This window comes from Physeter macrocephalus, chromosome 4, assembly GCF_002837175.3.
Source record: "Physeter macrocephalus isolate SW-GA chromosome 4, ASM283717v5, whole genome shotgun sequence".
In the NCBI taxonomy this organism is placed as follows: Eukaryota; Metazoa; Chordata; class Mammalia; order Artiodactyla; family Physeteridae; genus Physeter; species Physeter macrocephalus.
The window spans coordinates 70303731-70316217 of record NC_041217.1 but is presented as its reverse complement, the minus strand read 5'-3'; the positions used below and the strand labels follow the sequence as shown (position 1 = coordinate 70316217).

Sequence of the window (12487 nt, the reverse complement as noted above, 5' to 3'; positions counted from 1 at the left end):
GCAGCTCTATGTACAATAGCCAGGACATGGAAGCAACCTAAGTGTCCATCATCAGATGAATGGATAAAGAAGATGTGGCACATATATACAATGGATAAAGAAGATGTGGCACACATATACAATGTGGCACATATATACAATGGATAAAGAAGATTTGGCACATATATACAATGGAATATTACTCAGCCATAAAAAGAAATGAAATTGAGTTATTTGTAGTGAGGTGGATGGAACTAGAGTCTGTCATACAGAATGAAGTAAGTCAGAAAGAGAAAAATAAATAGTGTATGCTAACACATATATATGGAATCTAAGGGAAAAAAAAAGTCATGAAGAACCTAGGGGTAAGATGGGATAAAGACACAGACCTACTAGAGAATGGACTTGAGGATATGGGGAGGGGGAAGGGTAAGCTGTGACGAACTGAGAGAGTGACATGGACATATATACACTACCAAATGTAAAATAGATAGCTAGTGGGAAGCAGCCGCATAGCACAGGGAGGTCAGCTCGGTGCTCTGTGACCAACTAGAGGGGTGGGATAGGGAGGGAGGGAGGGAGGGAGACGCAAGACGGAAGAGATATGGGAACATATGTATATATATAACTGATTCACTTCGTTATAAAGCAGAAACTAACACACCATTGTAAAGCAATTATACTCCAATAAAGATGTTAAAAAAAAATGCTTTGCTGAAACCCTTCAGGGAGTTCTGGTTTTTTTGGGCTCAAGCTGAGGCAGGAGATAGATGGCCCCCAGGCTGAACAGTTTCTCCCCTGTGGACAGATACTCCAAAATAGCAGGAGAGAGGAGTTGAACCCTGCCTAGGTAAGAGATAAAAAACCACGTATTCCTCATTCTTGAAGTCAAGGAGACCTTCCCAACTACACATGTGCAGAAAGGCTCCCTGAAAGTAGAAAGGAAGGGGGCACCAGCCCATAGTAGGTGATGTCAACCTACACATAGGCCTCTTTGCTAGAATCCATCTTGGCTAAGAGATGTGCACGCACACAAGGGAGAACACTGAGATATACCAAATATAGACTCAGAACCAGGAAAAGCAAGATGATTAGCCAAAGGAAACCCGGAAGAAATGCCCCATTTCAAACTATCACGAGGGCGTGACTCTCTCTCTGAGCCCACCCATGTGTCTATCCACACATACTCATTTTCCTCCTAATAAACACTTTACTTGTTTCACTACTTTCTGTCTCTCTGTGGAAATTCATTTCTACACAGCTGATGAGCCAGGGCCTTGTCACTGGCCACTGGTCCCTGGTTGTCTAGTTGCTAGGATTCAGTGCTCTCACTGCCTCAGTCCGACCTCAATATCTCTCTGGGAACTGAAACCCTGCTCCAAGCTGCTACAGGCTGAGGACATCTGAAATCAAATCCACCCATTTTTGCATGGCCCTGCAATAAATCTTTCTCTGCTCCAAACTCCGAGATTTCAGTTTGTTGGGCCTCACTGTGCATTGGGCACAAGAGCTTGTGTTCCATAACAGGAGAACAAATTCCTGGTGATTGAATTTCCAAAATAGGGTCAAACTTTCCAAAATAGGGTCAAATACTCCTACTTATTACATGTTTACACATGCTGTTCCAAACTTTCCAAAATAGGGTCAAACTTTCCAAAATAGGGTCCTAACTTTCCAAAATAGGGTCAAATATTCCTATTTGTTACATGTTTACATATGCTGTTCCTCTTCTTTGTATGTTTTTATTTACTTTTCACCAAATCATTTCTTTTTCCTTCTTTGAAAATCTGTTCCAAACTCTCTTCCTCCATGTAGATTTCAAAGCTATCTTTATATGGTTTCCCTAACTCCAGCCTTATACTTCAAGCTCCATCAAGCCATACCTAGAGCTATGTAAGTGACTGGGTTTGTTTTGTTTATTTCTATTTTCTGTAGATTATTCTGTCTTTTCCTTTTAACCAAGAGTAACCAAAGAGCAGACATCATAAAAGTGTATTTTAACAGGAAAAATCAGTGGGACTTTGTAGGGAACAGCAGAATAATTTTTAAATACAAGCTAGGATTCCTGGGACAAGAGATTGAGTCAGCTGGAAGTGGATTTCCGCTGAGTTCTCCAGAAACTCACATACAGTATCGATACTCTAGAAACTTATTGGAGAAATTTATTTAAAATAACAGTCTGGTGGTATTTCAGTGGGTAGCTCTGAAACTAAGAGCCTAGACATCTGCTTCTTATTGCTGGCCCTGCTGTTAATTTTCTCTGTGACATTGGGGAAGTTACCTCACTTCTCTGGGTTTCAATTTTCTTAAGAAAAAAAAAATGGTATGATTAAAAATATTTTCAAACTTTGAATCGCAGGATGCCAGAATAGAAAGAGTCAATTTTATATAAACTTTTATTTTACAGTTGAGGATACAGAGGTGTGAAAATGTGAAAAGATACACCAAATATCACAGAACTAGTAAGTTATAAAACCCAGGTTTTTGGATTGAGAGTACAGTGTTATATTTAGAAGAGTCAATAAAGTCTTATATCAGCCATGGGGTTCTAACAAAAGATACAAGACACCCAGGAGAAAGGCTGGATTAAAGGAGATATTGGAAAGAGGTAGTTGATCAACTAAAAGTTTTGAATTTTTACCTTTGGTTTCCTGCTCTCTCTCTTTTTTTTAAAACAATAATTACTTATCATCAGTGTGCTCAGAACATATACAGGTGATTTGGCCTATAATTGGTCAAAGAGCTAGCAACAAACCTGACGAGCAGCCATGGCAGACTCCAGGAGGCCGTGTTTCCTGAGCAGATTCTGTATATCAGCCAGACCTTTCCCATAATCCTCAGACCTAGCCTGCCATTCCACCTCCTCCAGCCAGTGCTTCAGGTCTTCTGCATTATTTTCAAACTGCAGCTGCTTGTTAGCTTCATATAACTGGGTCCCTAGGAAAAGATAGCAAGTATAAGATAACTGATAACTGTCATAACTGATGCTCATTACATGCTAATACATGTTACATCAACTTAAGGAGCAATATAATATTTTGACCCTCCAGTGGGAAAAAGTATAACTGTCTCACATGTGATTATATAAGAAATTACCATAAATTTGTAGAATTCGGATGGTATTTGTTTCTGAAGATAGTAGTGTTCTCAAAACAAAGATAAACAATTTGTTCATTTCTTGTTGAGGTATAGTGCTGCTATGTTAGATTTTAACTATCTTGGATATTTTCATGTCACTTGTTACTCTCTATTGAGACCTCCTTTTCAAAGGGATTCAAACACAAACACTGCATCTTCTGAGAGAAGTATAAAACTTGGGGTTGGCTCAATTTGAAATTTTGAAGTGTCTTTTCCTAAATATCTTTCTCAGAACTTTGCTAGGCCCCTCTCTTAGTCCCTGTCCTTCGTCACAAAACATGCCTTACAATTTTCTCTTCCAGAGAATATCTTGATTATCCACATTGTTCTCAGCTAAATTCTTTATTCTATGATCTTATAGCAATTATTTGCATTATTTCTGTGAAGCAATTACTATGATGTAGAGTGGCAGCAACTTCTTATTGTTACAATCAAGTTGAAATTTTTTTTTCCTAAACCAAAAATCAGGATGACATCTGACAAAATCAGTATGATGTATCTTTTCTATAACCAGGGCAGAGTCATGTCTATAGATGATGTTTATAACAAGGGGGATATTGACAGAGAAACTTCATCATTTGTGTTAATTATGGCAATTGATTTATTTTCCAAAATAAGAGGTGAAGTTAAATTTAAGTAGAGGCTATTCAAGCAGACATGGGAATTTTCTAAGAGATTACAACAAAGCCTGAACATGCTCAGATAGGTAAAAAAAGCAACAAGTCATCAAGCCCTACTCGTAAGAATAAAATATCATGGGAACATCATATGAGGCACCAACAATATTTTAATGTTTAATTTTACACCCTGGGTCAGAAAACCTTGTTTCATCTATAGAACCAAAATATGTATAATCTAATTTAAGGACATTAGTTTTAGGTGCATAGCCAATACTGAATTCATGGTATCTGAATATTTATTCAAGAGGAAGAAAACAGTGGAAAAAAAAGTGAAGAAAACAAAAGTAATTTCAGTTGAAAAGACCTACATACATGAAGAAAACATAAAATTGTGTTAATATATAGTGTGATAAATTTAGGTTAGATTTTTAAATTTTTTGACCAATAGAGGAAGACACAGGGAAGCAAATGAGTAGCATCCCTTCTTATAGAGGTCACTAGGTAAACTCAAGGTGGTAAAGATGAAGAAGGTGGGTTTCAGAATTTAGGAATTCGTTTTCAACAAGACTCTGCTTCTAACCTTTCTGTGCTGTAGCCTCCAGCAATTCCGTCCAGAGTTTGGCAACTTCACTCAAACGAACACCCACACTTTCAGAGGCATAATGATTGCTCTCAATCATCTCCTGGCCAGTTTTCTGTAGGTTATTGAGCTGGATCTCGTTAGCTGCCAATTCTTCTTCAAAGACTTGCTGCTTTTGAACCTGGCTCTTCAAGTTCTGTGTATCCTGAGACAAAATGAAAACAATTAAAGAAAACCATTCCTTGAAGAATGAGGGGCAGATATTTTGAGGACAGGAATTTCTTTTCACTATAAATCTAACTGAACCAAGAAGAGGATATAAGGCAGAACTGTCCTAGTCCAAGTATAGAGCCAGAAGAGGCTTAGGAAACTGTGTGACCAATCCCTCCTCTATACAAATGACAGACATGGATAATCAACCCCTGAATTTATTTCTATTGAGTCTGGATATAGTCTGAAGATCATTTTAAATACGACACCCCATGCAAGCATTAACAATCTATCAGAGCTGTCATGAAAGATGGAGATTATTTTCCATTCCTGTCCTAGTATATGAAACATCCATCCTTTTGTCCCATATACAGAAGATCTGTTTACCCTGCATACACTGGAACCATAACTCCTCAGGAGAACACAAGCACATAGTGCTGAGTTCTACAGAATGAAAGGTACAGATTAGATGCTCAAAGTTCTATAAAAAAATGTGAGAACAAAAGCATCAGAGGTATACATTTAAGACTAAATGATATCTAGAAAGTAAATACTGTGAATAGATATTGGCCTAGAAATCAAGAGATTAATTCTAGCCCTGATTGTAAATGCAAAAATTTGTGAGTATATATGTGTGTGTGCATAATAGTTTATATTGTGAGTGAAAAATATGTGTTTTACACAAGCAGAAGGTAAAGAAACCTATGTATATCTCAGAGATAATTCAGAAATTTTTCAAAGTCATACAAACTAAGACAGGAGAGGGAGAGAATTCAAGCCCAGTTTTTACCTTCTCCAAAAAGAATTCATGCTTCTACCCCTTATGTTAAACTGCATTCTAAACATTGATTCTTGGCTAACCTTGGGCAACTCACTTCACAGTTCAGATCCTTGGTTTCTTCCTCTGTAAAATAAGGAGTTGTTCCTTTCCAGCTACAAAACCGTGTAAGTCTATATTATATGAAACCATTAGGTTACTTTTGAGTTCCGGGTAGCTTGAATGTACATTATGATTAGACACAACATTTTCCTACTATAAGCGTGCAGAAGGCAAGAGAAAAGGGGATAAGCAGCTAAATAAGGAGAATTCCCTTTCTCCGTTCTGTTAAGGACCACTGGAAATTGTGCCAGAGAAAAGGGGTGATGGGCAACAGGGTGTAGGAAAACCGGAAACTAGATGTACAGTCTTGGAGGAGTCATTGCCCTTCTCTGAGTATCTGTCTTTCCATCTATAAAATGAGGCTCACCAGCTGAACGCTATTGTCCTTTCAGTTCCAAGACTAATTCCATGAAATTCAGTCCCGATGAGTATGTCCAGGGTCTGCAGTTTGCAAATCCTGCCTACCTTGTAATCTTCATCATCTGCCAACTTTTTCTTCTTGTTGATCCAGTTCTTTAGGTCATCTGAGTCCTGATACAGTCTCTGCAGAAGCAATGAATCCTCCAGCAATCTGCGTCGAGTGGCAGCCCTTTCACGTAAAGCATTCTGTCGTGCCAACAGCTGCAAAAACCATAAACAAACTCACTGTCAGCAAAATCAAATATGGATACATGAGATTCACTGCCCACCAAGGTTATCATGCTCTAACACCTTCCCTGATCCCGTGCATAAGCAGGCAGAGGCACATCTGGGACCTTGGACATACCCCATCCCGGATAGCAGCAATGTTCTCTGAATCATAATGGTCATTATCAATCAGTTTGGTTGCAGTCTTGTCTAAGGTCTGGAAAAAAAAAAAAAGGAGTGGTTTTCCCTCAGTGGCCACTGAGTAAGTGGCCACAGTTTGTCTAGCTGTTTAAAAAGGAAGCATGACAATGTTGGAAGTAGACAAGTTTCAGGGTCAGAAGATCTAGGTCCTACTTCTGATTTCTGTTGTAAATTGTATTTTAAAATGTATTGTATCTCAGGCAGGTTAATTACCTTCTCTATGTCACAATTTTTTTTTAATCTAGTTTACAGTAAATGAATCATGATGTCACTATGAGGTGAATATCTGATCTAGTCTTAAATTTTTAAGAGGAAGCATTATTGATATAGTCAAGTCCAGTGCCACCAGTCTCTATCTACCTACCTATCTATCTATCTATCTATCTATTAATCCTTCCATCCATCATATATCATATATACTTTTATCTACATCTATATCTATAGCTACATGGGGAATGGAGTCACAAATTATAGACATGAATTTTTACTCACATTCATTCATGATTCCCAAAATTGCTAGGGCTCAGGATGGATTAATTGATTGGGAATATGAAAATGATCTAAAATAAACAATAGCATTTTATAAACAGTAATTTAGTTTGTTTATAAAATTATTAATTTATAAAATTATTTTATAATTTTATTTTACACGGTTAGCTTTTACCAGTGAAAATCAACTTAACAAGCATATGGACTGGGAATGACCATATTAAGCTCTGTACTGATTGAAGATTAACAGAGAAGACTTGGAATTTTGTTGTTAGTATGGTTGTTGCTGCTGCTGCTGGTATACATGCACACACAAGTTTAAAGCCAGCACTGTCCTAGGAAACATACAGTAGATTGGACAAATAAAGTCTTCGTCACACTTCTCTGAGACTTGCTTATGTGTTGACATAAGACACTTTCTGGGACATTGTACTTACAGTTCACAGGAAGACTATTGTAGCATTAAAAGAGAAACACATAGATGAAGATATACAGGATAAAATAGATACTACTTATATATCTAGATATTACTAAAAAAACCAAATGGAGATATTATCGGAGGGGAAAAAATATAAAAAGTAAATAATAAATTCAAACTTTTAAGTTATGATTCTATGTTGGATATGGATCCAATAGTTTCTACTTATACTGCAGAAAAAATAAGACAATCATACACTTCATCAGAAAATATAAATGGCTCAAAATCTTTAAAACTTTCTAAATATGTTTTGTGGAATAGAAATGTATTGATAAAAAATGGGTATGATTATTTTTCTGGATGTTTTCTCTTTAAAGAACAACCCTCATGTTATGTCTGATAGTTATGAGTGATTCTAAGGATTGGTATTGTATGAGATGATATATACAAACATGAAGCCAATACCCAAACCAGGGCCCATTTCTTACTGTGATCTTCTCCTCCTGGGCAGTAAAGACTTCCTCAAAGTCATCATGCTTCTGAAGAAGGGCTTCAACACTGCCCAAGGAGTTTCCCAAGTCCTCATTTTCCAGGAAGGCCTATAGAAGACAGAAAGATACATCCCAGCTGTACCTCACTGGTGAGAAACATTCCCTTTGGAATATCTCTGAGAAAGCAGTAAGGAAGGAGGTGAGGGGACTAGAGAGCAAGGTGGGAATTCGCACAAAGTAGGAGAGGAGATAGAGGCTAACATTTAGCAGCAGGAGCTTCAGAGTCCCTTCCCAATCTTCTCATACAACTTTATCACTTTTGTCTCTGTGTCTGAACCAACCAATCTAGGCACTATTCTGAGATCTCATATACTCAAGAGGACCACTCACCTCCTCCAGGAAATCTCTCATTAACCCTGCCTGACTCATTACATTTTCTCTTGCTGAACTCTTAACAACTGGATATTCATTTCACCTCATGTTCAGTAGAGCTTAAAGACTCTCTGCTTTGTACTTAGGTATTTTTCTGTGCATTTGTCCATGAAGGAATTTCAAGAGCCTCACAGAGAGGGCCAATCTTTTCTCCTCCTTGTGGCTCGTCTGCCAGTTCCCAGGTGAACTGAAGTGGCTGTAAGGGTGTTGATAGTAGTAAATAAGGAGAAGGAGAAATGGCTTCTGGACACTTTCTGAGCCCCTTTGTTACCTCTTGTCTACTCATCCAACTGTCCACTTGCTCACTGTCACGGTAGAAGAGGTGCAGTTCCAGGCACTGCTCATACTGCTGCCAACGCTTGTCCCACAGTTCCAGCAGAGCATCCCAATGGGAGGTAAGTACAGCCATCTTTGGAAAGGAAGAGATAATGTGCCAGGAAGATACTAAATTAATTTATCTTATCCTATATTCACTGAGCATCTAATAAATGCAAGGCTTTTTGAAGGATACAAAAATGAATAGGAAATGGGCTTTTCTCTTAAGGCTGCAACATCTAAGTGAATCACTGTAGTCTAGGAAAAATGGGATAAATACCATAACAGAGGTACACCACACTTAATATGTATAAATAAAGAAGAAAAGATTAATTCCGATTCGAAGAACCAGGGAGTAGAAGTATAGAATGTATTGTATCAAACAAAGATTTGAAGGGCAGGGAGGTGTGGATCAGGATTGTAGGAGGACATAATACCACAAGCAAGTAATTACTCCAAGTAATCATTAGATTATACAAAGTGCTCCAGAGAAAAGTGCAGTGTCTAAAAAAGGTAAACATTTAATGAAATTCAAGTTTATAGGGCACTTAAACGATCAGATTGAGAAGTTTGCATTCTATTCCAAAAGCAAATAAGAACCATCACGGTGAAAGTGACATTCTCAAGCTCATAAAATCCTTTGTTTCTGCCCAAGCATCTGCCCAAGAAACTCCAGCTTATTAAAACAGCTGCTGTGTTAACTCCATTAAAAAGACGGTAACAATTCTCAGAATCCCAGGGTAATAGGTAAGTTTTCAAGGATTTAGGGTCCCACTATTTCTTTGGCAGGAAATAATTAAAAATAAAAATCTGTATTATAATTTTCCCATAACTCCTTGGGATGATAACTGAAATAAGATTTGCAGGCTCTTTGCATATCATTAGATTCCAAGCACAGCCCCCAGTGCTATATGATGAAGGTTGAGATGACCATATTTTCAGTTCATCAATCAGAGGTTGTCATATTAGTATGAGATTAAGTGAAGGCTCAATATGTATCAAAATTTCACAAATTCTGTTAAACTAGATTACCTTATCCATGACTTCATCAGATGCTTCATGATTGGCATCCAGCAGGGCTTGACCAGTCTCATTAGCAGATTGAAATCGGTCATCATAAGAGTCAATCTCATGCTGTGGCCACGAGACAAAATGTTTTAAAATGCAGCAAGAAACCTTCTGGCATTGTTGGAAACCGCCCTCTTCCTCCTACTGGGGAGGCCTTTCCTCTCTACCTTATGCTGCTGATGCCTGTCCAGTAGGGCTTCCCCACCAGTCACATCTGTGGGCAGCTCATCAGCACTGATCAAAGCAGTCTTCTCCTTCATCCAGCCTGAGAGCTCATCATAGTCAGATAAGAACCGCTGGTACCTGAGGGAAAGGTAAAGGAAAAGACAGGAAGGAGGAACCAGATACAAATGGACTTTGAACAAAGAGTCGGGGTTGGGTTGGGCTAAGATGTACAACATGCACCTTGCCCTAATCCTACACCTCTCATTCCTCTGATGTACTCTTATTCCTTTAGCAGTGCAGGTTGTAAATCCTTAACTCCAGGTTGTATATTCCTAGGGCAGTTGCGTCATTGTGTGATGAAGAACTTGGACATGACATCTCCAACATCACAAAGTCACATCCCAGATGCACTTGAAGTAGAATAAAGTACTCACAAGGAGGCCAATAAATAAGGACATAACCAACAGGAAGCCTAAGGGACGACTAGAGTTAGGGTTAGGAGCCCTCATGTATTTTAGTTCACCCTTCACCATATCAGTAAAAACAAAAACTATGAAAAAAAGATTACCTATTCAAAAAAATCAAAAGCTCACCAGTTCATTTTAAATCATATCAATAAGATAAACACTATTTTCTGGTGATTTAATAACTAATCATAAAAATTAACTACTGAAATGATGTCCAGGTTTTTTGTAAGCTGACCTACATTCTGGAAATAATTCTAGATTTATTTTGTGTTCTTCAGCTTGGAAATTAATTCCAGTTCCTTAGCTAGGGCCAGGATTTTGACATGTTTCTTCAGCTAATTTTTCAGTTCCATGGACCACTTCATAGCTTCTTACAACTGTACAAACAGAGGAAGACAGGAAAGGTACAGGTGAAAGGAGGTGTCACACTGAGGATTATATCAGCCTGCAAAGGCCTTCTCCTGGCAAATTAAAATTTCTTTTGCCTCTACTGAGCAGGCAGGAGGGCTGGGTCACTCATTATTTTACTGCTTTCACTCTTTTATTTCTGCTTTTTGATGTTATACTTTGACCTAGAGATAGGTAAAGCAATAGAGAAGAAGGATTTCTCACATATAAGAAGCCTGCAGCTTTTCATATCTGCTGGTAGCCAAGGTGCGAATGTGCCCCCAGTTGGAGACCAGATCCTCTTTCATCTGCTGGATCTGCGCTGCATCTGAAGGATGGGAAAGCTTCAACTTGTCTGCTTTGGCACATAACTCCTTCACCTTTGGGATAAAAAAGAAACCTAGTATGTGAAGGTGGGTCAACTGTATGGTGATGGATGGCAACTTTGTAGTATATACGGATATCTAATTATAATGCTGTACATCTGAAACTTATATAATTAAAAAAAAAGAAAAAGAAACACAGTGGGAAATCCAAGCATTCTGGTCCTCTTGGCAAAGTTTTATGGGACGAATGTAACATAATAATCATAAGAATTAGAATAATTTATTAGTGCTTTTATATTGATATATTTATATTAATATACTCATGTAACTATATTAACAATAATAATTTACTGATTACATTTTTTCTCTCATTGTGCTAAACACTGCATATGCATTTTCTTGTTTTATAGTCTTCCTTTAATAATACTGTGAGGCAAATCTATTCTTGTTCTCCTTGTATGTGGAAACTGAGAGGTTGAGTATTTTATTTGCCCAAGGTCATTGAATTAGTCAGTGTCAGAAGCAATGTTTAGACATACATCTGTCCTTCATTACCCTCTATACTAACTCCATAAATATTATTGTGAGAATCAGAAAGACATTTCTGACAAGGAAAATTTCTGCCAAGAAAATTTCAGTAATGTCAGGCTGTTTTGAGCACAATTCTTGAGGAGCAGGCTTACTAGGGCAAATTCCACATGTTACCATTAGTCCTTCTACTATACCCAACTATAATTAGGTGTTGTCTAGGACTTGAGATTTCATTATCATTATTCATTAAATCATGGCATTTTATCATCCATAATTAGAAAAAAAAAAAGACCAAAGAGGAAAAATGAGGAAGAACAAAAGAAGTAGAATGGTGAAATCATTTTCAGAAACTGGACCCAGGGACAGAGCTATGATTAAAGCATAGCAAATAGGGATCTTCCTGTGGGCTGACTCCACTGTAGACGCTCAGGCATAATTAGTTTAAGTTATGATTAAGTTGTGACGGGAAGAACTAAGAATGGGAATCATTCAAGAAAACAGGCTTGCTCCAATTTCTAGTGTGTCTATACCTACTGTAGGTATAGGAACCGGGGTTTTCCAGTTTCCAGAAGAAAACCCAAAGGTGGGTTTAGTAATGTGTTTTGTTTTGTTTTTTTAGCATCTTTATTGGAGTATAATTTCTTTACAATGGTGTGTTAGTTTCTGCTTTATAAAAAAGTGAATCAGCTCTACATAAACATATATCACCATATCTCCTCCCTCTTGCATCTCCCTATCCCACCCCTCTAGGTGGTCACACAGCACAGAGCTGATCTCCCTGTGCTATGCAGCTGCTTTCCACTAGCTGTCTATTTTACATTTGGTAGTATATATAAGTCCATGCCACTCTCTCACTTTGCCCCAGCTTATCCTTCCCCCTCCCTGTGTCCTCAAGTCCATTCTCTACGCCTGCATCTTTATTCTTGTCCTGCCCCTAGGTTCTTCAGAACCATTTTTTTTGTTGTTATTGTTTTTTCTTAGATTCCATATATATGTGTTAGCAAACGGTATTTGTTTTTCTCTTTCTGACTTACTTCACTCTGTATGACAGACTCTAGGTCCATCCACCTCACTACAACTATCTCAGTTTCGTTTCTTTTTATGGCTGAGTAATATTCCATTGTATATGTGTGCCACATCTTCTTTATCCATTCATCTGTTGT

General features: G+C 37.9%; 1 protein-coding gene across 4 annotated transcripts in view; it reads right to left on the bottom strand.

The window, feature by feature from the left end:
- SPTA1 (spectrin alpha, erythrocytic 1) overlaps nt 1–12487 on the bottom strand; it is a 69582-nt gene that overhangs the window by 45829 nt on the left and 11266 nt on the right. For all 4 annotated transcript variants that reach the window (XM_055084272.1, XM_024116086.2, XM_028488089.1 and 1 more), the window contains 9 exons: nt 10693–10847; nt 9616–9751; nt 9413–9514; nt 8337–8474; nt 7631–7741; nt 6174–6251; nt 5873–6028; nt 4318–4522; nt 2735–2916 (listed from right to left, as the gene is read on the bottom strand). In XM_055084272.1, coding sequence (XP_054940247.1) covers nt 2735–2916; nt 4318–4522; nt 5873–6028; nt 6174–6251; nt 7631–7741; nt 8337–8474; nt 9413–9514; nt 9616–9751; nt 10693–10847 — 1263 coding nt within the window. The remainder of the gene's footprint in view (nt 1–2734; nt 2917–4317; nt 4523–5872; nt 6029–6173; nt 6252–7630; nt 7742–8336; nt 8475–9412; nt 9515–9615; nt 9752–10692; nt 10848–12487) is intronic.